The 26986-nt window shown below is 47.9% G+C and overlaps 1 protein-coding gene across 7 annotated transcripts in view; it reads right to left on the minus strand.

Annotated features, from left to right (window-relative positions):
- Positions 1 to 26986, minus strand: part of OTOF (otoferlin) — a 362878-nt gene that overhangs the window by 50274 nt on the left and 285618 nt on the right. For all 7 annotated transcript variants that reach the window (XM_066594464.1, XM_066594452.1, XM_066594448.1 and 4 more), the window contains 12 exons: positions 25643 to 25743; positions 23785 to 23875; positions 23588 to 23704; positions 19614 to 19766; positions 19147 to 19336; positions 18371 to 18495; positions 18119 to 18253; positions 17781 to 17942; positions 17418 to 17537; positions 13269 to 13430; positions 13002 to 13164; positions 9885 to 9955 (listed from right to left, as the gene is read on the minus strand). In XM_066594464.1, the coding sequence (XP_066450561.1) occupies positions 9885 to 9955; positions 13002 to 13164; positions 13269 to 13430; positions 17418 to 17537; positions 17781 to 17942; positions 18119 to 18253; positions 18371 to 18495; positions 19147 to 19336; positions 19614 to 19766; positions 23588 to 23704; positions 23785 to 23875; positions 25643 to 25743 (1590 nt within the window). The remainder of the gene's footprint in view (positions 1 to 9884; positions 9956 to 13001; positions 13165 to 13268; positions 13431 to 17417; positions 17538 to 17780; positions 17943 to 18118; positions 18254 to 18370; positions 18496 to 19146; positions 19337 to 19613; positions 19767 to 23587; positions 23705 to 23784; positions 23876 to 25642; positions 25744 to 26986) is intronic.

Below are 26986 nucleotides of genomic sequence, written 5' to 3' on the forward strand. Positions count from 1 at the left end.
TTTTTAGGATTTGTTAATATTATGTATTTATACCCCTCTGTACAATATTTTCTATGTACAAAGCCCTGGATGGTAACAGCAAATAACCTAGGGAAGCAGAAGTCTGGCGGATGGGAAAATCGGGAAGGAGGAGTATATTAGATAGAAAAGGTGGGGAAGAAGAAGTCTGGCAGATAAGAAGAAGTCTGGCAGATAAAAAAAAGGTGGGGAAGGAGGAGTCTGGCACAAATAAAAAGGTGTGGAAGAAGAGGTCTGGCATGTATGAAAGATTGGAATGGAGGGGTCTGGTACATATGCAAGGTGGAAAGGAAGGGTCTGGCACATATGAAAGGTAGGGAAGGATGGTCTGGCACATATGAAAGGTGGGGAAAGAGGGTCTGGCGCATATGAAAGGTGGAAAGGAAGGGTCTGGCACATATAACAGGTGAAGAAGGATGGCCTGGCACATATGAAAGGTAGGGAAGGAGGGTCTGGCGCATATGAAAGGTGGGGAAGGAGGGTCTGGCACATATTAAAGGTGGGAAAGTAGGGTCTGGCACATATGAAAGGTGGGGAAGGAGGGTCTGGCACATATGAAAGGTGGGGAAGGAGGGTCTGGCACATATGAAAGGTGGAAAGGAAGGGTCTGGCACATATAAAAGGTGGGGAAGGATTGTCTGGCACATATGAAAGGTGGGGAAGGGTGGTCTGGCACATATGAAAGGTGGGGAAGGGTGGTCTGGCACATATGAAAGGTGGGGAAGGGTGGTCTGGCAAATATAAAAGGTGGGGAAGGATGGCCTGGCACATATGAAAGGAGGGTAAGGATGGCCTGGCACATATGAAAGGTGGGGAAGGATGGCCTGGCACATATGAAAGGTGGGGAAGGATGGCCTGGCACATATGAAAGGTGGGGAAGGATGGCCTGGCACATATGAAAGGTGGGGAAGGATGGCCTGGCACATATGAAAGGTGGGGAAGGATGGCCTGGCACATATGAAAGGTGGGGAAGGATGGCCTGGCACATATGAAAGGTGGGGAAGGATGGCCTGGCACATATGAAAGGTGGGGAAGGATGGCCTGGCACATATGAAAGGTGGAAAGGAAGGGTCTGGCAAATATAAAAGGTGGGGAAGGATGGCCTGGCACATATGAAAGGTGGGTAAGGATGGCCTGGCACATATGAAAGGTGGGGAAGGATGGCCTGGCACATATGAAAGGTGGGGAAGGATGGCCTGGCACATATGAAAGGTGGGGAAGGATGGCCTGGCACATATGAAAGGTGGGGAAGGATGGCCTGGCACATATGAAAGGTGGGGAAGTAGGGTCTGGCACATATGAAAGGTGGGGAAGTAGGGTCTGGCACATATGAAAGGTGGGGAAGTAGGGTCTGGCACATATGAAAGGTGGGGAAGGAGGGTCTGGCACATATGAAAGGTGTAGAAGGAGGGTCTGGCGCATATGAAAGGTGGAAAGGAAGGGTCTGGCACATATAAAAGGTGAAGAAGGATGGCCTGGCACATATGAAAGGTAGGGAAGGAGGGTCTGGCGCATATGAAAGGTGGGGAAGGAGGGTCTGGCACATATGAAAGGTGCGGAAGGAGGGTCTGGCACATATGAATGGTGCGGAAGGAGGGTCTGGCACATATGAAAGGTGGAAAGGAAGGGTCTGGCACATATGAAAGGTGGAAAGGAAGGGTCTGGCACATATAAAAGGTGGGGAAGGAGGTTCTGGCACATATGAAAGGTGGGGAAGGATGGCCTGGCACATATGGAAGGTGGGGAAGGAGGGTCTGGCACATATTAAAGGTGGGGAAGTAGGGTCTGGCACATATGAAAGGTGGGGAAGGATTGTCTGGCACATATGAAAGGTGAGGAAGGATGGTCTGGCACATATGAAAGGTGAGGAAGGATGGTCTGGGACATATGAAAGGTGGAAAGGAAGGGTCTGGCACATATAAAAGGTGGGGAAGGATAGTCTGGCACATATGAAAGGTGGGGAAGGATGGCCTGGCACATATGAAAGGTGGGAAAGTAGGGTCTGGCACATATGAAAGGTGGGGAAGGAGGGTCTGGCACATATGAAAGGTGGAGAAGGAGGGTCTGGCACATATGAAAGTGGGGGAAGGAGGGTCTGGCACATATGAAAGGTGGGGAAGGAGGGTCTGGCACGTATGAAAGCTGGGGAGGAAGGGTTAGGCACATATGAAAGGTGGGGAAGGAGGGTCTGGCACATATGAAAGGTGGAGAAGGAGGGTCTGGCACATATGAAAGGTGGAGAAGGAGGGTCTGGCACATATGAAAGGTGGAGAAGGAGGGTCTGGCACATATGAAAGGTGGAGAAGGAGGGTCTGGCACATATGAAAGGTGGGGAGGAAGGGTCTGGCACATATGAAAGGTGGGGAGGAAGGGTCTGGCACATATGAAAGGTGGAGAAGGAGGGTCTGGCACATCTGAAAGGTGGGGAAGGAGGGTCTGGCACATATAAAAGGTGGGGAAGGAGGGTCTGGCACATATGAAAGGTGGGGAAGGATGGCCTGGCACATATGAAAGGTGGGGAAGGAGGGTCTGGCACATATTAAAGGTGGGGAAGGAGGGTCTGGCACGTATGAAAGCTGGGGAGGAAGGGTTAGGCACATATGAAAGGTGGGGAAGGAGGGTCTGGCACATATGAAAGGTGGAGAAGGAGGGTCTGGCACATATGAAAGGTGGAGAAGGAGGGTCTGGCACATATGAAAGGTGGAGAAGGAGGGTCTGGCACATATGAAAGGTGGAGAAGGAGGGTCTGGCACATATGAAAGGTGGGGAGGAAGGGTCTGGCACATATGAAAGGTGGGGAAGGAGGGTCTGGCACATATGAAAGGTGGAGAAGGAGGGTCTGGCACATCTGAAAGGTGGGGAAGGAGGGTCTGGCACATATAAAAGGTGGGGAAGGAGGGTCTGGCACATATGAAAGGTGGGGAAGGATGGCCTGGCACATATGAAAGGTGGGGAAGGAGGGTCTGGCACATATTAAAGGTGGGGAAGTAGGGTCTGGCACATATGAAAGGTGGCGAAGGATTGTCTGGCACATATGAAAGGTGAGGAAGGATGGTCTGGCACATATGAAAGGTGAGGAAGGATGGTCTGGCACATATGAAAGGTGGAAAGGAAGGGTCTGGCACATATGATAGGTGGGGAAGGATAGTCTGGCACATATGATAGGTGGGGAAGGATGGCCTGGCACATATGAAAGGTGGGAAAGTAGGGTCTGGCACATATGAAAGGTGGGGAAGGAGGGTCTGGCACATATGAAAGGTGGGGAAGGAGGGTCTGGCACATATGAAAGGTGGAGAAGGAGGGTCTGGCACATATGAAAGGTGGAGAAGGAGGGTCTGGCACATATGAAAGTTGGGGAAGGAGGGTCTGGCACATATGAAAGGTGGGGAAGGAGGGTCTGGCACGTATGAAAGCTGGGGAGGAAGGGTCTGGCACATATGAAAGGTGGGGAAGGAGGGTCTGGCACATATGAAAGGTGGAGAAGGAGGGTCTGGCACATATGAAAGGTGGAGAAGGAGGGTCTGGCACATATGAAAGGTGGAGAAGGAGGGTCTGGCACATATGAAAGGTGGAGAAGGAGGGTCTGGCACATATGAAAGGTGGGGAGGAAGGGTCTGGCACATATGAAAGGTGGGGAAGGAGGGTCTGGCACATATGAAAGGTGGAGAAGGAGGGTCTGGCACATCTGAAAGGTGGGGAAGGAGGGTCTGGCACATATTAAAGGTGGGGAAGGATGGCCTGGCACATATGAAAGGTGGGGAAGGAGGGTCTGGCACATATGAAAGGTGGGGAAGGATTGTCTGGCACATATGAAAGGTGAGGAAGGATGGTCTGGCACATATGAAAGGTGGGGAAGTAGGGTCTGGCACATATGAAAGGTGGGGAAGGAGGGTCTGGCACATATGAAAGGTGGAGAAGGAGGGTCTGGCGCATATGAAAGGTGGAAAGGAAGGGTCTGGCACATATAAAAGGTGAAGAAGGATGGCCTGGCACATATGAAAGGTAGGGAAGGAGGGTCTGGCGCATATGAAAGGTGGGGAAGGAGGGTCTGGCACATATTAAAGGTGGGGAAGTAGGGTCTGGCACATATGAAAGGTGGGGAAGGAGGGTCTGGCACATATGAAAGGTGGGGAAGGATGGTCTGGCACATATAAAAGGTGGAAAGGAAGGGTCTGGCACATATGAAAGGTGGAAAGGAAGGGTCTGGCACATATAAAAGGTGGGGAAGGAGGGTCTGGCACATATGAAAGGTGGGGAAGGGTGGTCTGGCACATATGAAAGGTGGGGAAGGGTGGTCTGGCACATATGAAAGGTGGGGAAGGGTGGTCTGGCAAATATAAAAGGTGGGGAAGGATGGCCTGGCACATATGAAAGGAGGGTAAGGATGGCCTGGCACATATGAAAGGTGGGGAAGGATGGCCTGGCACATATGAAAGGTGGGGAAGGATGGCCTGGCACATATGAAAGGTGGGGAAGGATGGCCTGGCACATATGAAAGGTGGGGAAGGATGGCCTGGCACATATGAAAGGTGGGGAAGGATGGCCTGGCACATATGAAAGGTGGGGAAGGATGGCCTGGCACATATGAAAGGTGGGGAAGGATGGCCTGGCACATATGAAAGGTGGGGAAGGATGGCCTGGCACATATGAAAGGTGGAAAGGAAGGGTCTGGCAAATATAAAAGGTGGGGAAGGATGGCCTGGCACATATGAAAGGTGGGTAAGGATGGCCTGGCACATATGAAAGGTGGGGAAGGATGGCCTGGCACATATGAAAGGTGGGGAAGGATGGCCTGGCACATATGAAAGGTGGGGAAGGATGGCCTGGCACATATGAAAGGTGGGGAAGGATGGCCTGGCACATATGAAAGGTGGGGAAGTAGGGTCTGGCACATATGAAAGGTGGGGAAGTAGGGTCTGGCACATATGAAAGGTGGGGAAGTAGGGTCTGGCACATATGAAAGGTGGGGAAGGAGGGTCTGGCACATATGAAAGGTGTAGAAGGAGGGTCTGGCGCATATGAAAGGTGGAAAGGAAGGGTCTGGCACATATAAAAGGTGAAGAAGGATGGCCTGGCACATATGAAAGGTAGGGAAGGAGGGTCTGGCGCATATGAAAGGTGGGGAAGGAGGGTCTGGCACATATGAAAGGTGCGGAAGGAGGGTCTGGCACATATGAATGGTGCGGAAGGAGGGTCTGGCACATATGAAAGGTGGAAAGGAAGGGTCTGGCACATATGAAAGGTGGAAAGGAAGGGTCTGGCACATATAAAAGGTGGGGAAGGAGGTTCTGGCACATATGAAAGGTGGGGAAGGATGGCCTGGCACATATGGAAGGTGGGGAAGGAGGGTCTGGCACATATTAAAGGTGGGGAAGTAGGGTCTGGCACATATGAAAGGTGGGGAAGGATTGTCTGGCACATATGAAAGGTGAGGAAGGATGGTCTGGCACATATGAAAGGTGAGGAAGGATGGTCTGGGACATATGAAAGGTGGAAAGGAAGGGTCTGGCACATATAAAAGGTGGGGAAGGATAGTCTGGCACATATGAAAGGTGGGGAAGGATGGCCTGGCACATATGAAAGGTGGGAAAGTAGGGTCTGGCACATATGAAAGGTGGGGAAGGAGGGTCTGGCACATATGAAAGGTGGAGAAGGAGGGTCTGGCACATATGAAAGTGGGGGAAGGAGGGTCTGGCACATATGAAAGGTGGGGAAGGAGGGTCTGGCACGTATGAAAGCTGGGGAGGAAGGGTTAGGCACATATGAAAGGTGGGGAAGGAGGGTCTGGCACATATGAAAGGTGGAGAAGGAGGGTCTGGCACATATGAAAGGTGGAGAAGGAGGGTCTGGCACATATGAAAGGTGGAGAAGGAGGGTCTGGCACATATGAAAGGTGGAGAAGGAGGGTCTGGCACATATGAAAGGTGGGGAGGAAGGGTCTGGCACATATGAAAGGTGGGGAGGAAGGGTCTGGCACATATGAAAGGTGGAGAAGGAGGGTCTGGCACATCTGAAAGGTGGGGAAGGAGGGTCTGGCACATATAAAAGGTGGGGAAGGAGGGTCTGGCACATATGAAAGGTGGGGAAGGATGGCCTGGCACATATGAAAGGTGGGGAAGGAGGGTCTGGCACATATTAAAGGTGGGGAAGGAGGGTCTGGCACGTATGAAAGCTGGGGAGGAAGGGTTAGGCACATATGAAAGGTGGGGAAGGAGGGTCTGGCACATATGAAAGGTGGAGAAGGAGGGTCTGGCACATATGAAAGGTGGAGAAGGAGGGTCTGGCACATATGAAAGGTGGAGAAGGAGGGTCTGGCACATATGAAAGGTGGAGAAGGAGGGTCTGGCACATATGAAAGGTGGGGAGGAAGGGTCTGGCACATATGAAAGGTGGGGAAGGAGGGTCTGGCACATATGAAAGGTGGAGAAGGAGGGTCTGGCACATCTGAAAGGTGGGGAAGGAGGGTCTGGCACATATAAAAGGTGGGGAAGGAGGGTCTGGCACATATGAAAGGTGGGGAAGGATGGCCTGGCACATATGAAAGGTGGGGAAGGAGGGTCTGGCACATATTAAAGGTGGGGAAGTAGGGTCTGGCACATATGAAAGGTGGCGAAGGATTGTCTGGCACATATGAAAGGTGAGGAAGGATGGTCTGGCACATATGAAAGGTGAGGAAGGATGGTCTGGCACATATGAAAGGTGGAAAGGAAGGGTCTGGCACATATGATAGGTGGGGAAGGATAGTCTGGCACATATGATAGGTGGGGAAGGATGGCCTGGCACATATGAAAGGTGGGAAAGTAGGGTCTGGCACATATGAAAGGTGGGGAAGGAGGGTCTGGCACATATGAAAGGTGGGGAAGGAGGGTCTGGCACATATGAAAGGTGGAGAAGGAGGGTCTGGCACATATGAAAGGTGGAGAAGGAGGGTCTGGCACATATGAAAGTTGGGGAAGGAGGGTCTGGCACATATGAAAGGTGGGGAAGGAGGGTCTGGCACGTATGAAAGCTGGGGAGGAAGGGTCTGGCACATATGAAAGGTGGGGAAGGAGGGTCTGGCACATATGAAAGGTGGAGAAGGAGGGTCTGGCACATATGAAAGGTGGAGAAGGAGGGTCTGGCACATATGAAAGGTGGAGAAGGAGGGTCTGGCACATATGAAAGGTGGAGAAGGAGGGTCTGGCACATATGAAAGGTGGGGAGGAAGGGTCTGGCACATATGAAAGGTGGGGAAGGAGGGTCTGGCACATATGAAAGGTGGAGAAGGAGGGTCTGGCACATCTGAAAGGTGGGGAAGGAGGGTCTGGCACATATTAAAGGTGGGGAAGGATGGCCTGGCACATATGAAAGGTGGGGAAGGAGGGTCTGGCACATATGAAAGGTGGGGAAGGATTGTCTGGCACATATGAAAGGTGAGGAAGGATGGTCTGGCACATATGAAAGGTGGGGAAGTAGGGTCTGGCACATATGAAAGGTGGGGAAGGAGGGTCTGGCACATATGAAAGGTGGAGAAGGAGGGTCTGGCGCATATGAAAGGTGGAAAGGAAGGGTCTGGCACATATAAAAGGTGAAGAAGGATGGCCTGGCACATATGAAAGGTAGGGAAGGAGGGTCTGGCGCATATGAAAGGTGGGGAAGGAGGGTCTGGCACATATTAAAGGTGGGGAAGTAGGGTCTGGCACATATGAAAGGTGGGGAAGGAGGGTCTGGCACATATGAAAGGTGGGGAAGGATGGTCTGGCACATATAAAAGGTGGAAAGGAAGGGTCTGGCACATATGAAAGGTGGAAAGGAAGGGTCTGGCACATATAAAAGGTGGGGAAGGAGGGTCTGGCACATATGAAAGATGGGGAAGGATGGCCTGGCACATATGAAAGGTGGGAAAGTAGGGTCTGGCACATATGAAAGGTGGGGAAGGAGGGTCTGGCACATATGAAAGGTGGAGAAGGAGGGTCTGGCACATATGAAAGGTGGAAAGGAAGGGTCTGGCACATATGAAAGGTGGAAAGGAAGGGTCTGGCACATATAAAAGGTGGGGAAGGAGGGTCTGGCACATATGAAAGGTGGGGAAGGATGGCCTGGCACATATGAAAGGTGGGAAAGTAGGGTCTGGCACATATGAAAGGTGGGGAAGGAGGGTCTGGCACATATGAAAGGTGGAGAAGGAGGGTCTGGCACATATGAAAGTTGGGGAAGGAGGGTCTGGCACATATGAAAGGTGGGGAAGGAGGGTCTGGCACGTATGAAAGCTGGGGAGGAAGGGTCTGGCACATATGAAAGGTGGGGAAGGAGGGTCTGGCACATATGAAAGGTGGAGAAGGAGGGTCTGGCACATATGAAAGGTGGAGAAGGAGGGTCTGGCACATATGAAAGGTGGAGAAGGAGGGTCTGGCACATATGAAAGGTGGAGAAGGATGGTCTGGCACATATGAAAGGTGGGGAGGAAGGGTCTGGCACATATGAAAGGTGGGGAAGGAGGGTCTGGCACATATGAAAGGTGGAGAAGGAGGGTCTGGCACATCTGAAAGGTGGAGAAGGAGGGTCTGGCACATCTGAAAGGTGGAGAAGGAGGGTCTGGCACATATGAAAGGTGGAGAAGGAGGGTCTGGTACATATGAAAGGTGGGGAAGGTAGGGTCTGGTGCATACGAAAGGTGGGGAAGTAGGGGTCTGGCACATATGAAAGGTGGGGAGGAAGGGTCTGGCACATATGAAAGGTGGGGAGGAAGGGTCTGGCACATATGAAAGGTGGGGAGGAAGGGTCTGGCACATATGAAAGGTGGAAAGGAGGGGTCTGGTACAAAGGAAAGCTTAGAAAATAACATGTGGCTTATGAGAGCTAGGGATGCAGTCATCTGGAACATGGAAAAACTAATGACGGAGCGGTAAAGCACATGGGCAAGCTTGGAGTAGTGGGTTTGGGCAACCTCTTCGTAGAGCTGGTCCTGCACGCAGGAGAGTTGGGAATGGGCGGTCTACCACAGTGGAGTTTACAGGAAGACGGGTCAGTACAGAGAGATGAGGTGGAAGTAGTCCCATACATAGGAGAGCAGGAGTAGGACTAGTCTGGAACAGGCGTTCAAGGGACGAAGTGACCCACAGCCCCCTTAGCTAATATCTGGTGAAAAGGGTCACATACTTCCTGGAAAGCTCTTGTTACTGACACAATGTTGATAACAGAGAGACATAGAAGGTAAGTCTGTCTGCACCTGGATAGTTCATGAAACACCTTTTTGCAGTATATTGACATTAATACTTTCATATCATTCTCTTTAAAAGGGCTTTACAAGATCTGAGAACATATAGTTGCTTCCTTCCAGACACAGCGCCACACCTGTCCACATGGTTATGTGTGTTACTGCAGTGTGCACTTCAATGGAAGTACCGCTCACATCCCACGGATAGGTGTGGCACTACCTCTGGAGGGAAGCAGTCATACGCTACTAATATTGTACGACCCTATTAAATTGCTTTTGAAGCTGAAACGTCTGCTGACTACAAGGGAGGTAAGCATCCGAAAACTGACAAATGAGAAGCGAGGCTGGAGTGATGAGAAGGAGGAGACGTTCTCCACAATTTCCAACACTAAAGGGGTTTTCCCACTGATCAGCAGGGCCAGAAGTCCATATCGGTGGTCAGGGCCAGAAGTGTAATAAACCATTCTGATCCCATTGATTTCAACAGGAGGTAAGCCTTCTATTACACTTCCCGCTCTGACCACCGATGTGGACATCTGGCCCCTTGCTGATCTGCTATTGACTTACCTTGGGGATAGGTCGTCAATAGTATAAAGTGAGAAAAGCCCTTTAAATCCTAACACAACACGCGTCACAATTTCCACCTTCTCTAGTAATATTCTAGACTCACCGCCTCTAGTTTAACCATGGTCTCCATTTTCTTGATAGGCACTTCGGGTTCCATGTTGACGACTATTTCACCTGTGGGGCGAGAGTAGGGCCCTCCGTTTGCCATTGCCATATAGCTATTCATCAATTTAGCTGGAAAAAGGACAGAAAAGGACAGAATAGAGGACAGACTCAGGACAAGAAGTCACATAGTGTGAGGTCATAGCTGGCAATGAGAAGAGCCAAGACAATGGTGGAAGTCATAAGGAGTGAAGAGCGGAAGATTAGCATTACTGGAGGAACCTCTATAAATGATGTAGACCAAGCCATGCATAGAATTCAATAGTGTTACATAGTAAGACATCAAATAGTCTACAAGGTGACAGGTGAATACTGTGTTTCACTTGTTGCACCACTTCAGACCACTAGGATGCCATCCTGAAATTAAACAATTGATAATGCTTTACATGTACTACCACCCCCAACCACATGGAGTGCCCTTACAGAGAAATATAATCATAAGCAACATCTCCATCACAATTTCTCTTTTTTTTGCAGTCATGTAAGTGTTAACAACCTGTCCATGTAATCTACCTAAATGTAACACAATAAAATGATATATCTATATATATAAAATTGAATGTATGTCTGTCTGTCTGTTTGTCCTTTATGCGCTACTACACCATTCATCCGATCGCCATGAAACTTTGGGAAGTTGTTAAGTACACTCCTGGGAAGATTATAGGCATAGTACAAATATCCTACGATAAATGGCGCGCGAGCGTCGTCGAAAGTTACGCCCCCCCCCCCACGTAGATCGAGTAAGTAAGCCACCTGCTATTGTGATGTCATCACTGATGTCATCAACATCGGACGCCCTTGAACATGCCCCAACATGTTCTATAAAGCTGCATTGTGATGTCATTAAGGCTGTATTATGACACGTACAGCTTGGAACCACTAGAGCACGCCAGCCAATTACCATTGGAGTTGGAAGTGGGTAAACAAGTACTAGGATATCTTCCTAAGAAGCCACAGCAGCCGGATAAATTGTATGTTCCACCCAACGGCTATTTTATTCAGCCCGCAAGGGGGAAGCAGCGGCCTACAAAATCTAATTCTCTCATTTCCTGATGTCATAGATAGATAGATAGATAGATAGATAGATAGATAGATAGATAGATAGACTGTATGCAATAACCCAGATAGATAGATAGATAGATAGATAGATAGACTGTATGCAATGACACGTAGATAGATAGATAGATAGATAGATAGATAGATAGATAAATAGATAGACTGTATGCAATAACCCAGATAGATAGATAGATAGATAGATAGATAGATAGATAGATAGATAGATAAATAGATAGACTGTATGCAATAACCCAGATAGATAGATAGATAGATAGATAGATAGATAGATAGATAGATAGATAGATAGATAGATAAATAGATAGACTGTATGCAATAACCCTGATAGATAGATAGATACATAGAAAGATAGATAGATAGATAGATAGATAGATAGATAGATAGATAGATAGATAGATAGATAGATAGACTGTATGCAATGACACGTACAGCTTGAAACCATAAATACTAGAGCATGCCAGCCATTTACAGTCAGTCTCCATTGGAGTTGGAAGTGGGCAAACATGTACTAGGCCAGTGATGGCGAACCTTTTAGGGACCGAGTGCCCAAACTACAACCCAAAACCCACTTATGTATCGCAAAGTGCCAACACGTCAGGGGGCGGGGCTTATCACAACGTATGATTTTACCCCCGTCGTTCTAAAAAGGACAAGGCTGTTTCAGAATAGACCGGGTGCAGATTCTGACTGCTTTTTGGACGCGGAAATACTGCAGAATGTCCTCAGCGGAGATTTCTGTGGAAAATTCTGCAGCATTTCCGCATCTAAAAAGCAGTCAAAATCTGCACCCGGTCTATTCTGAAAGAGCCCTGCCCATTTCTGCCACATGTACACATACCCCAGCGGTAATAGTGACACCTTCACCCCAGCGATAATAGTGACATCCCACAGCAGTAATAATAGTGACACTCCCCCCATTAGTAATAAGAGTGACATACCCCAGCGGTAAACCTCAGTGGTCGCTGCTGCCGTCATCTAGATATATAAAGACGTAGTATGTATGTATGTCTGTCTTCGCAGCAACGCGCGATGGGTACGCTAGTCTATATATATAAAGACGAAAGCCCTCACTGACTCACTGACTCGCCAAAAGTTCTCTCACTTCCCGATGTCGTAGAAACATGAATTTTGGCACAAGCATAGATTATCTCCAAAATAGGAAAAGTAATTGGGTCCCAACTCGATTATTCAATTCTAGCGCAAAAGAATTAGCGTCCAAATTTTACATACATAATCTAAATCTCTCACTTCCCAATGTCATAGAAACTTAAAATTTGGCACGGGCATTGAATATGTCATAAATAGGACAAGTTAATGGGTCCCAACACGATTATTCAATTCTATGTGCAAAAGAATTAGCGTCCAAAATTTACGTACGGAATCTAATTCTCTCACTTCCCGGTGTCATAGAAACGTGAAATTTGGCACGAGCATTGATTATGTCATAAATAGGAAAAGTTAATGGGTCCCAACTCGATTATTCAATTCTAAGTGCAAAAGAATTAGCGTCCAAATTTTATGTACGTAATCTAATTCTCTCACTTCCTGATGTCATTTTATATAAAGGATACATCGCATGGTTACTTCCCCGTGGTGTTTCCTGGGTAACGCAGAGAACTATGCAAAATGGTGAACATATGTTTTTCCGGTATCTCTAAAGTAACCACGGCTTCATAAGATTTTCTGTGTGAACACCAGATAAATACCAGTACCAAATTAACTCGGGCGAAGCCGGGTATATCAGCTAGTAGGTATATATGGGAAAGCTGATTATAACTGTGCGGCTCCTCGCAGAGCAAAGCTGGACTCCTCTTCCCCATGCTGTCCTGCATAGCAAGATACGGCAGTAGTGAGCCATCAGGTGAGATGGTACTACTAACCAGGCCCAGGTCCCTCTGCCTCCCCACAACTGTGTGGCCCGCCACCGTTGGCCATGTATTGGAATAGGATTAGTGATCTTGGTGTGCTGTTCTATACACAATACCTGTTGTATTCCACTGCTGAGACTTCTTATCTGGGGGTCGATAGATAAATTTGCGCAACGAGCTGACGGCATGAGACCCGACCAGGGTGTATCTGCCAAAAGCCCGGCAGTCCACCACCCGGACGTTCAGAGGTGGGTGAAGCAGCTCGTTTTCTGGGAGGTCCTATGAGGAAACCAGAAGGATGCTTAGATAATACTCAAAGGACAATGCGGGCGCCAAAACTTGTAATGCCGCAATACGCCGAGATCCAAGCAGCAGTCACTTACCACTTCAAACCATTTCACTAAAGTGCTAAAATTGGGGTTCTTCTTGTAGTTCTGTATGAGGGCCGACTGCACGCCTTTTCCAGCACATTCAATATCCACCCTTGGTCTGTCCACTTGGGCAAGGTTGACCCTCTTGAGGTCTCGGAGTCCCCAGAAGAGGATCTAGAAGAAAAACGACAGTTTCATCGTCAACTTATCACGCTAAGTTAGCAAAGTCCACTCAAGTCATTAAGATGGAAAGGGCATCAGAGTTTAGAAATCTGGTGGTGTGAAGTAGTGTAGAAGAAGGGATTTGGGTCCCTGGAGAACCGGGATGTCTTGGTTGTTGGCTACAGGTTCTACCAAGTCTCTCAATGGGAACAGCGCAGCTGTGCGGGGGGAGAAGATGGCTAGAAGGTTGGAGGAGTGTTTTACCCCATACACCTTTGACAGCAGACGTTAAGGGGGTTTATCCTGTAGCGCCGTCAAAAGATGGCGCTGCACTAAAAGCTGCAGCAGAGCTTCTGTGCTGGGGGGAGCGAGTGCCCAACTGTCGGATGACAGCCAAGCACTTGTTCTAATAGCGGGGACCGAAGAGACCTTCGATTCCCACTATTTAACTCTTTACACCTTGTGATCAGTGTAACTGAAGCATGTAAAAGTCTGACAGAGAGAGGGGCCCATTCTAAACTGCATGGTGACTAATGCTACAAGTCTAACCAATAAGAGGACTAATGCTAAAAGTCTAACCAATAAGGGGACTAATGCTACAAGTCTAACCAATAAGGGGACTAATGCTACAAGTCTAACCAATAAGAGGACTAATGCTACAAGTCTAACCAATAAGGGGACTAATGCTACAAGTCTAACCAATAAGAGGACTAATGCTAAAAGTCTACCACTAAGTGGACCAATGCTGAAAGTCTGACCAATAAGGGGACCAATGCTGAACGTCTCACCAATAAGGGGACCAATGCTGGAAGTCTGACCAATAAGAGGACTAATGCTAAAAGTCTAAGCAATAAGGGGACTAATGCTACAAGTCGAACCAATAAGAGGACTAATGCTAAAAGTCTACCACTAAGGGGACCAATGCTGAAAGTCTGACCAATAAGGGGATTAATGCTAAAGGTTTGACCAATAAGGGGACCAATGCTAGAAGTCTGACCAATAAGGGGACTAATGCTAAAGGTTTGACCAATAGGAGGACTAATGGTAGAAGTGTGACAACTAAGGGGACTAATGGTAGAAGTCTGACAACTAAGGGGACTAATGCTAGAAGTCTGACAACTAAGGGGACTAATGCTAGACGTCTGACAACTAAGGGGACTAATGTTATTAGTCTGACCAATTGGATGACTAACGCTAGAAGTCTGACCAATGAGGGGACATTAAATGGGGAAAATTGGCTTCTACTTCATTGTTTTTTTTTACTTCTTCTGGGTCAACATTTGGGAGGAAATAGGCTGAATTGGATGGACATAGGTCTTTTTTCAGCCTAACATACTATGTATGTATGAAAGCACAAGCATGTATAGAGCCCTTTGGACGTTTTTCATAGCAAAACTCAGAATTGGCTCCTCAAAGTAATAGAGCCCCCTCTGTGGCCTCTCAAATTAATGGTGTCCCCTTTGTGACCTCTCAGTTATAGTGCCCCCTCTGTGGGCCCACAAAGTCATAGTGCTCCCTCTGTGGCCTCTCAAATTAATGGTGTCCCCTTTGTGACCTCTCAGTTATAGTGCCCCCTCTGTGGGCCCACAAAGTAATAGAGCCCCCTCTGTGGCCTCTCAAATTAATGGTGTCCCCTTTGTGACCTCTCAGTTATAGTGCCCCCTCTGTGGGCCCACAAAGTCATAGTGCTCCCTCTGTGGCCTCTCAAATTAATGGTGTCCCCTTTGTGACCTCTCAGTTATAGTGCCCCCTCTGTGGGCCCACAAAGTCATAGTGCTCCCTCTGTGGCCTCTCAAATTAATGGTGTCCCCTTTGTGACCTCTCAGTTATAGTGCCCCCTCTGTGGGCCCACAAAGTAATAGAGCCCCCTCTGTGGCCTCTCAAATTAATGGTGTCCCCTTTGTGACCTCTCAGTTATAGTGCCCCCTCTGTGGGCCCACAAAGTCATAGTGCTCCCTCTGTGGCGCCTCAGACTTATACTATGTATCCCTACAAAGTAATAGTGTCTCCTGTGTGGTCCATAAAAGTAATAGTGCTCTCTCTATGGCCCCTCAAACTTATAGTGCCTCTCTTTGGGCCCACAAAGTAATAGTGCCCTCTCGGTGACCTAAAAAATTTATAGTGCCCCCTCTGTGGTGCCTGCCATCCCCCCCACTCACATTACTGCTGGATGCTATGTGGCACCCTGCAGAGCAGAGCTCACCTCCTCTCCCCTCTCTCCTCTCTCCCATGTCTTGCTGCATTGATAACAGGAGATGGGTGCGTCCAGCAGTAATATTTTGGAGGGGGGCAGGTGAGTCATTAGATGGGATGGGGCTATTCAGCCTGGGCCCCTGCCCCACAGCAGCTGCATGGTCTGCTTGTGGCACCCCCACTGCCGGTAAGGTGACTTAATGTTATCCTTTATCCACATATGCCACTGCTAATCACACAGCTCATTGAAAATTCTTGCTCACAAATTTGATTTTCCTGATTTGGAGATTTTGTTTTTTGATTTGGTGGAGATTATTCAATTTGATCAGTTCCAAGTATCCAAATGGCAGCACACAGAGCACACAGAGCAGAGCTCACAGAGCACACAGAGCACATAGAGCACACAGAGCACACAGAGTACACAGAGCACACAGAGCACAGCTCACAGAGCACACAGAGCACATAGAGTACATAGAGTACATAGAGCACACAGAGCAGAGCTCACAGAGCACACAGAGCACACAGAGTACATAGAGCACACAGAGCACACAGAGCACACAGAGCACACAGAGCACACAGAGCACACAGAGCACACAGAGCACATAGAACACACAGAGCACACAGAGCACACAGAGCACACAGAGTACACAGAGCACACAGAGCAGAGCTCACAGAGCTCACAGAGCACATAGAGTACATAGAGTACATAGAGCACACAGAGCAGAGCTCACAGAGCACACAGAGTACATAGAGCACACAGAGCACACAGAGCACACAGAGCACACAGAGCACACAGAGCACACAGAGCACACAGAGCACATAGAGCACATAGAGCACACAGAGCACATAGAACACACAGAGCACATAGAGCACATAGAGCACATAGAGTACATAGAGCACACAGAGCACATAGAGCACACAGAGCACATAGAGCACACAGAGCACATAGAGCACACAGAGCACACAGAGCACATAGAGCACACAGAGCACGGTGTGTGAAGCTCGGGTAACATGGTTCCATTCACTCCTTGCTAACTGACACTACTGCATGCTTTACTTTTCTTGTCGATAAATATTGTGTGAGGTCCTGTAGTTTCTATTGGTACCATTTGTAGTTCACGTGACTTTTTGATCGCTTTTCATAAATTTTTTTCTTGGAGATGGGATGACCAAAAAAAGCACAATTCTGGTGTCTCGGGTATTTTCTGACGACATTTGCTGTATACCATAAATAACATGTGTGATCGGACCTTTGTGGATGTGGAGGTACCAAATATGTTCTTGTGTTTTTTGTAAATATGGGAAAAGGGTTATTTAAATGTTAGTTCCTTTTATTTATTCTACTAGTTAATAAAACTTCTTTTTGCTTCTTTTTACATTTTATATCTTGCAAACGATTGATCGCTCATACAAGCAGTCTATCAAGATATGTTGATAGGTGATCTTATCGTTGGGGGCCATTTAGAACCCCTGAACACCAATTGGGGCATTTAAAGGAAAGGACAGCGGCATTCAAAGGGATAACAGCAGTGATCAGCACTCACATTGATCGTAGCTGTTGCGTGCGGGTGTTTGCTTGAACGGAGCACGAACGGCTCCCAATCTCGCACCATACAAACCTCTCATGCCAAGGACATAAATGCATGCCCTGAGGCATGACGGGATCAATGTACAATAGAGAAAAGTAGTTTAATTCCTGGAATATGCCTTTAAGGGTCAGGGGTTCCTGCAACACATCTGCTCTCTGTCTGGAGACTCCAACCCCATGTAATAACAATCATTGGCGACACCTTCAGTCTTTCATACCTCAACTCTGTATTTACTCAGAACAGGTCGAATGCCCATTGGGACCGGAAGAATGGGTCCTCTCTCCATGTCCGTGGGTCCATCGATAGCTGGGAGGTCAGATTTACCAGCGGGACCAATCTGTAAGATAAATATTGCAACATCTATTAGGTTTATCAAATGTATGAGGCCATCTCATCAACAAGAGTTTAGGGTAAATGCAAACAGGCACATGGGGATGTCTGCTAATGGACCTCATGGGCCCCAATGTCGTTGTGCTTATTGTTATGTTAGAACCTAGACAGACTGAATTATCCTTTGGTTGGTCAATTTGAAGCTGTCTAAGCCAACAAATTCTTCAAAAAGTCAATGACGATTCCCTACCTGTAGTAGCTCAAAGGCCGCCAACAGGTCTCCAGCAGTTGAGTTTCCTCTATATATCTGGTAATACTCCAATTGTGGTGGAAATCGGGGAGGACTATACCTTTCATCAGCCATTTTTACTATTGGTTTAGCAAATGTCCTGCCCATGAAATCAGCCTTGCCCTGGAAAACAATAATATTGCCATCCAATCAAAACCATTGGTCAACCTTGGAAGCTTCCTCAGTGCCCCGTCCACATGTAAGCTGTGGTCCATTATAAACCAGAGGTAAACTTTCAGCCCATGTTGAAAATTTTATGGAAAGTCATGGTAAGCTTCTGTATGGAGAATGGTTCTTACCACTGTGTCTTGATCATAGATCTCTATGACAATAATGGGAGGATCGTCTCGCATCTCGTTTGCCTCTCCGTAGAGTTCCACGTTATCAAACACCAGTAACTGGTCCCATGTCGGGCAGAGCGTCTCATTGAGCACCTGAGGTGGAAGTGAATGAGAACGTGACACACAGATTTACATCCTCTCCACCCAAAATAAATGGACATGAAGGGGTTTAGAGAAGAATAAGATGGAGAAGACCTGCTCCGGACTCACCTCTGTGCACTGGCTTTGAGTGTTGAAGAAGACTCGGGCAAATGGGTCAGAGAGGCCACTGCTATCGGCGGCAAACAAGCTGCGAGCTTGATACATGTGCGCCCGCAACTGGAATACCTGCTTCTCTGGAAGACATACAGAAGATATGAGTGAGGAATGAAAAGAGACACGAGGACAGGGCAATTATAGAAGAAAGGAAGAGCTTCCCTTAACGGACACTTTGTTAAAGACCCAAGCCCGTTATTAGAGCCTTGGCTCTTTCAAGATTGGAGCTTCCCTGCGTTCTCCCCGTGACCCCGGAGTGCGGCATAAAATCACGTGACAAGTTTTCCATGGATTAGTTTCAGCGTGAATCCACATCAGATGGAAAAATCCAGTGATCTGAGCGACTTCCAAAGAGGTCTGGTCATCGGTGCTGGACTAGGCGGGGCCAGGATTTTACTGCCAACCATGTGGGCTTTTTTCGTGTAACGGTGTGGATAGTAGCGAAAGTAGACAGACCATGCCACCACCAATCACTACCATCTGTTAATGGTGGTCTATTTCTTCCCATCCTATGTTGGAGAGAAGCCTAACATGACCCTCAGGTTGGTTTCCCTGTCCTTTGTTTGCACTTGCAAAGTGTGGGACAACTAAGTTGGGCCATCTGTCTCTTAAAGCAGCTCCCTCTATGGTATGTATGCCATTGCATGAACATGTATCACCGAGTTCCGAGGATTAGGTGATCTAGGCTACCTACTGGACTCATAATAGTCCATCTTAGTTTTAGTGTTTACTTGTGTAGCTGAGGCTGATCGGAGGGAAGCATTGTAATCCGTGTCCCTTCACCGCCTTAATCTCTTCAAATCCACATGGAAGACCACACAGGAAATCCTTCCTCTGTTTGTTGAGTCCTAGCCACATGTAGACCTCCATCTTGGCCTGTACTGTCCAACCGGCGGGGCCAAAGCCTCTTTTACCGGGCAACTAAATGGATGGAAAACACAAAAACACAACATATGTATGGAGAGGTCTTGTACATGAGCCAGCTATGGTCCAACATTTCACTGTTCTGCTACGTCATATGGATTCTGCCGATCCCCGAGGGACTGTTATAGGTTATTCAGTCCACTGATTGAGCAGCCTTTATTGGCACATTTAGCTCTGGTTATAGTGACTTTCATGTCCTCACTTAGTACATGCTACCTCATATCCAACCCTTTGTCACCCATCAATCTCAGCTCACCCAGAGGACACCACTGACCTTCAGGAAGACACACTTGACTTTCCCACAGTCCTTTCCAGTCTCCTCATCCACAATGGAGTAGAGGATGTCTTTGGAGGATATGCGGGCGTAGGCGATGCGCTTGTTGTTGCTTAGCATCCATATGAAGATGTCGGGGATGCTGTGCTGCGGCTGACGGGAGACAAACAATTCCCGTTAACAAGCATTATAGTGTCTTTTATGTTCTCAACTCGGAAGTGTTTGGAGTTCAAGGTTGTTTTCTTCAGGCCTTATGAGCCTTTACTCTTTCTCCTTGGCTGTAGTCCAGCTTGCCCATGCCACCTCTTCTTCTACCCAACAAGGCTGCCCTCTTTTGTTCGCTCTGTGTGTAGTACCCCAGAGTTAGGGTCCTCTTGTTACTTGCTTGTCTACCCCGTGTGAATCGCTCATGTGTGTAAGTCTCGTGTCTGTGTTGCTAAACTTGAATGTGTCCATGCCTTGTTTCACCCTAGTTTGTTCTGGGTTGTGTTTGGACGTTGGAGAAAGAAGGGGGCGTGCCAGAAGGGGCGGGGCAGAAGGGGGCGGAGTGTTAGACAGATGTAGTTGGAGGGAAAATGATACCAAATATAAATTTGGTATCATAGTAACCGTACCGACCCGTAGAATAACGTTATCAGGCCATTTTGGTTGCGGTGTGTACGCCGTAGAAACAAGACCCCCAAAGGTGCTGCAGTTTCATTTTTTTGTCAGTTCATTATATGTTATATTAAATATATAACAAGGAGCCCTCAGACCGCTACGCTGATGGATAAATAAGAGACTTATGATTTTTTTTAAGGTGGGGGTGGGGCAGGGATATGAAAAAAAGGCTGTGTCTTTACCCCCTTAAGGATGCGGCCCTTTTTTAGCATTCTCAGCTTTTCCTCTCTCATAGCTCTTTTCTTTATCGATCCCTGTAGATGTCGGAGGGCTTGTGGTTCTCTGCGGGACAACTTGTATTTTTTAATGATCCTATTCAATGTACCAGATAATGTGCTGAAAAACGTAAAAAAATTCTAAGTAGAGTGAAATGGAAAAAAACGAACTTCTGCCATCTGTCAAAACTGACGTGGTAACTGTGTTTTGCGGGTCGGTACGATTACTACGATACCATAATTATATAGGGTTTTTTTTTACTGTACTACTTTTATTTTTTTCCAAAGAGATTTACTTTTTTACCAATATTTTCTGCCGCCATCTTCGGACTGCCATCACCTTTTTATTTTCCCATCGACATAGTTGTGCGAGGCTCACTGTTTGCGGTTTGTTTGAGGCTCGCTGTTTGCGGGACGTCCCGTAGTTTCTACTGCCACCATTTAGGAGGACATACCACTTTTTGTTACATTTTCTTGGAGACGGGATGACCACAAAAAGCACAATTCTGGCGTTTATTTTTTTTTCTGACGGCGTTCACCATGCGGTAAATAATGTGTTGCGTTGATAGATCGGACTTTTACGGACGCAGCCATACCAAATCTGTTTGCTGGTTTTATTATTTAGATTCTTTTATTATAAATATTACCTTTTATTTACCTTTAATTAGTAAAACTTTAAACTCATTTTTTAATGTTTTTTATAGTCCCCGGAGGGGACAGGAACTTGCAGTACTTTGATGGCTCCTGCAGTGTGATGTAATGCCATAGCATTGCATTATACCGCGATCTGCAGGGAACTCTTTCAGAAGACGCCCATTTGCCCAGTCAACCCGCGATCTCCCTTCGCGATCATCGATCAGGGCATTTAAATACCGCTGTCAGAATTTAAGAAACAGCCGGCACCCACATTGTATGTAGCGGGATCGATCCTCCCAATCCCTCTCCATACATACCCCGAACCAACATAACTGTACGTCCTGTAGGGTTAAGGGTTAAACTTAAGACCCCTGAGTATTCGACAGTCATACTGTTGGGCTTCGGCATCTGTGATCTTGTCTCTCCCCTCCTTCCATTATGTTCTTCTCCGTTAGTTCTGTCTGTGTGATGTTCCACTTACTCAGCGCGTTGTCTGCAGACGGCGCGGTCAGGTCACCATAAACCATATGTCTTCTGTCATACGTCTCCCATGGGCTCACTGGTACTCAGAGGTAAGCTGCGCATCAGACTCACACAGTCCTCGATTGTTAATGTGGCTTTATCTTTGATTTCTACTTAAATTCCCAATAAAATGATATGAGTAAAGGGCTGGTCCAGGAGCAGAAAAACATGGCTTCTGTCCTGCAGAAACAGCGCCACACCTGACCATGGGTTGTATTCAGTATTGCAGCTCAGTTCCATTGAAGTGAACGGTGCTGAACAGCTGGAACCCCCAAAATCAGTATTTCTCAAACAAAAGCTGACTTATTTTTGATTCTAGACAACCACGTAGAATAATCGTCACGCGGGGCGTACGTAGATTTGTCTTCCGACCGCTCTTTCTTAGGGTTGAACAGTGCAATTGAACACCAACAGGCGGGATTGTGCCCAAAGTGAGAGCTTCTGCCAGGTTTTGTGAGCGTTCCTGGGTGGGACCTAAAGGGCCCTCTGGTCCAGGAGAACATTTAGTGCAGTTGTCTTCTCAGTTTGGCCACAAATCTGTGAGTTCCCGAGGATTCCTCTTCAAGCATCCCAGATGGTAGCGGTGGTTCTTAGACCATGTTGATGCACACGGAGCACTGCTGGTGCATTGGTAGTCTAAGACATTACATGTTGCTCTGGCATGAGCAGCACTGGCCAATCAGGGAGCAGTATGCACTGACTGAGTACCGATGCACCGGTGTTGGCACCGAGGTCATCTTGGATGTATGAAATGGGCCCCCAGCAACAGGCGAAGCACTAGGTAATGTAACTCCACTCCTCCAGTCCATGGGCTGAAGGAGAGCTATAGAATGACCCCGGCATGGGGATTCTAAAGTCAGGAGGTATGGATATAACCAGGAGAGGAGACCGAAGAATAATCAAAACAAACTATTGGTCTCTTCTCTGAAAGCGTAATGTTGGGAGAACTTTTGAAAGATTCAGTCCAGTTCAGTTTGAGTCGGACCTTTGCCAATACCCCTAAAACTAAAATGACAGAATAAGCACTAAACAGCGCCCCCCTCAGTATAGGAGGCGAAGCGCCCGAGGGTCGGGTTCACACTGAACCAAACTTTTAACAAAGTTTGACCTGAAACAGGGTCCCACTATTTTGTTTTGCTCAATACTAATAAAGAGCCCCAGCCACCTACCTTTAGCCCTTTTAGTCTGAGTATAAGTGTTATACTTACCACCCCCGTTTTCCCTTAGTGTGAGCGCTAAAAGCTGCCACTGCGGTCCATTATAACAATAGAAGGAGTGGACCACTCGATGCATTGAGCAGCGGCAGCTTTTAGCGCTGACATTGCAATGACAGCGGAGGTAAGTATAACACTAACATACTCAGAGAGTCACCTACTGTCAGCCAATAAGCTTATAAGAGCTAAAGGTAGGTGAAAGATTCCCTTTAAGGCGACAGCCCACATCTAGAGAGAGTGCGTGTTTGGTTTCCTTCTTCACTCCTCTTGGAGGAAAAGAAGACCACATTATTGTTGGGTTCTCCCTTATGGCAATACTGTGGTTGACACAAGTCTATAGTCGGGTAGAAGAAGGAGGAGAACCTGAGCAGAAGCCCACTATCTACTGCACCCCGGGGCAAGAGCTGTATCCTTAGCTTAATTGTGTAATTTCCAAGTATGAATGTGACGTCTATTTAATGTCCAGTGCCATATACATCCATAATATGCATAATATCCATCCATGATATCCATCCATGATATACATAATATTTATCCATAATATCCATCCATGATATCCATCTATAATATCCATCAATGATATACACAATATCCATCCATGATATCCACCCATGATATCCACCCATAATATCCACCCATGATATCCATTCATGATATCCATCCATGATATCCACCCATGATATCCACCCATGATATCCATCCATGATATCCACCCATGATATCCCACCTCGTCTGCCAGGAATCGTAGTTTTTGTAGGAAGTTCTGGACTAGTTTCAGCTTATCTCTCACGGTGTTCTTCTTCACCTGGGACCTCATGGTCTTGGCCTGCGTCGCCATGTTATCCTTGAAACATAAAAAGAAGAGTAAGGACCCGACCAGAGTTCTAGACAGACTGTGAGGAGGACACTATGTGTGCGAGTTACCAGTTCTCGTGTGCAAGATTTCAGCCGCTCCCGGTCAAGTCTGGTTCGACCGTTCTGATTTAGGTCCTTAACAGTCAGACTTACAAAGCGACTGGAGAGAAATAACAGAAAGCAAGTCATCATATGCCTCGTACAATACATAGACTGATCCTCTCTACCAGGAACTACGGTGAGCGGTGGCTAGTTGTGCACAAACATGTGATGGGCCTATGGATCCGGAGTAGTGTGAACCGGTGGTGACAAGGGGACCTCATCTTCTCCCAGCACTATAGTCACAGACCTCATGAAGTGCAGGCTGTAGTCAGGTCGGACTTCTATTTCCGCTGCTTGCACCTTTGATGAGTTGCTCTTTGACTAGGCCATTGGGTCAGCACTAGCTTTATTATCGGCCGGTGCATCACAAAGCAGAGGAGACGCCGGGAGCGGGTGAGCCGCAGGGCTGTGCAGGGTCACGGGTCCGCATCCCGCTGTGAGAATCCTGGCAGTGGGATCTGACCCGGCCGTCTGCAGGCGGACTAAGGCTGCTTTGCACATGCTGCATGTCTGGCAGCCATTCTTTGCAATTCCTAGGACAAGCACTGAGTCATGACAAACTCCCAGGGTGACGTCACATCGTGACATTTTTTGGCAGACTGTTTTTGTGGGGTGGTTTGCAATTGCCTTCCGCAGTCATTTTTAACGACCTCAGAAGGATGGAAGTCAATCTTGAGCCTCAACCATGCAGGGATTAAACTCGCAACCTTCAGGTCGTGAGCGAGAGCTTAGGGCTGCATTTCTGCTGCCTTAACACTCTGCAGCCCACAAGTAGTTCCTGGACAACTATCTTGGCTTATTGTTTGTGCGAGGTTTTCATAAACAACCTTCTCTGAAGAAAGCTTTCTACACCGACATAGAAGGGGGTTCTTTACTGTAAGAGCAGTGAGACTGTGAAACTCTCTGCCGGAGCATGTGCTGATGGTGGGGCCCGCATTACAATATTATATGCTATAATCATTAATTACTTCAGAGGGGTCGCTGATCCGGGGATTAGTCTGACCGCCAGATTGGAGTCGGGAAGGAATGATTTCCCTTAAATGGGGAAAATTGGCTTCTACCTCACTGGGTTTCTTCCGCCTTCCTCTGGATCCACATTGGAGAGTATTAGTCTGCCCTGGATGGACGTATGCCTTTTATCGGCCTTACATAATATGTTACTATGTAAATAGGTCTCATGCTTGCTGTCTTTTTCCATTGCAGTTCAGGCACCCCAATATTGGACCCCCACAATGTACTGCAGACAGCATATCTAGTATCTAAGCCCCTGGATACTAATGTGGGGTACATGTAAAGCAAACGCAGAGAATTGTGGGGCTTCAAACTATCTGCAATGGCTAATTAGGCATCAGTGCCGTTATCACATGGGCGCGCCACACATACTGAGTCTCGTTATCACATGGGCGCGCCGCACATACTGAGTCTCGTTATCACATGGGCGCGCCGCACATACTGAGTCTCGTTATCACATGGGCGCGCCGCACATACTGAGTCTCGTTATCACATGGGCGCGCCGCACATACTGAGTCTCGTTATCACATGGGCGCGCCGCACATACTGAGTCTCGTTATCACATGGGCGCGCCACACATACTGAGTCTCGTTATCACATGGGCGCGACGCACATACTGAGTCTCGTTATCACATGGGCGCGCCGCACATACTGAGTCTCGTTATCACATGGGCGCGCCGCACATACTGAGTCTCGTTATCACATGGGCGCGCCTCACATACTGAGCCTCTTAGAAGTGCGATCAGGGTTGTAGAGCGACACAAGGATACCTGAAGGGGCCCCATGAATTACTCCCAGCCCTCGGCATACTTACTAGCAGCCAGAATGGAGCTCCTCCAGGACCCCCCGCAGCCTCCGCTCTGGATATGGTTTCTCTGTCTTTATCATTTCATGGACGTCGTTCAACCCTTCCTCCTGTAGGGGGCAGAACAGAGATGGGTCTATAGCTCTTATCTACGGACATACAGTAATGTGGGCATTTATCCTAGATTTCCGCCTTATTTTTGCGCCCCCCCCCCCCCCCTCCTCTCAGGGGTTCAGCTCATGTAATCAGGATCATTCCGCTCCCCACGGGGGTTCTGCCACAATTACCCATCACTGTTAATTTGCAATTACTGCATCCACGCTTACACGCACGCTGCCGCCGCATTAAGACGCCGCCGCACGTTCGCTGGAATTAGCTGGGGGCTTATATTCGCAATTATAAGCTCCCAGTTGTAGATCGTTGGATGTAATTGGAATCCCCCCGAGTGTTTGGGAAGGGGGGCTTTATTATCCCCTTTGTAAGGACGCACCGGTCATCCACCCGCCGGACCACAAATATACTTCCCTCTAACGTTCCAGCGCATGCAGGTCACTCTCCAATATACCTTCCGCATCGATCTTATATAAGTGTCAGTAGCTCTGCTTGCTGTCATTTGGTAAAGAGGACCTGACGCCTCCTGACATGTTTGGGCCGTTCTTCAGTTATTGCTCTTAGGCTTCACGCGGTGTATTTGTGCGCACAATACACAGAGACGGAACCCATTGATTCTGCGGTTTATCACATTTCCGTATTCTGCATTCTCCATTCTTCAGCAGATGTTCCCACGAGGGTCCCAATAGAGGTCAGAGGGGGGCGCACAAATGTGATCAATACGCACGGCCATGGTGAAACACTGCAGAATTGCGCAGGATAAAGAAGACACCTGGAACTAAGTGGCCATTTCAATCCGTCCGTCTTTGTTTGCCGAGCGCAAAAAGTGCAGTAAGATACACCGATGTGTGCGCAAATACACAGTGCCCATGTGTGCGCAAATACACAGTGCCCATGTGTGCGCAAATACACAGTGCCCATGTGTGCGCAAATACACAGTGCCCATGTGTGCGCAAATACACAGTGCCCATGTGTGCGCAAATACACAGTGCCCATGTGTGCGCAAATACACAGTGCCCATGCGTGCGCAAATACACCGTGCCCATGTGTGCGCAAATACACAGCGCCCATGTGTGCGCAAAAACACAGCGCCCATGTGTGCGCAAATACACAGCGCCCATGTGTGCGCAAATACACAGTGCCCATGTGTGCGCAAATACACCGTGCCCATGTGTGCGCAAATACACAGTGCCCATGTGTGCGCAAATACACAGTGCCCATGTGTGCGCAAATACACCGTGC

This window comes from Eleutherodactylus coqui, chromosome 1, assembly GCF_035609145.1.
Source record: "Eleutherodactylus coqui strain aEleCoq1 chromosome 1, aEleCoq1.hap1, whole genome shotgun sequence".
Taxonomy (NCBI): Eukaryota; Metazoa; Chordata; class Amphibia; order Anura; family Eleutherodactylidae; genus Eleutherodactylus; species Eleutherodactylus coqui.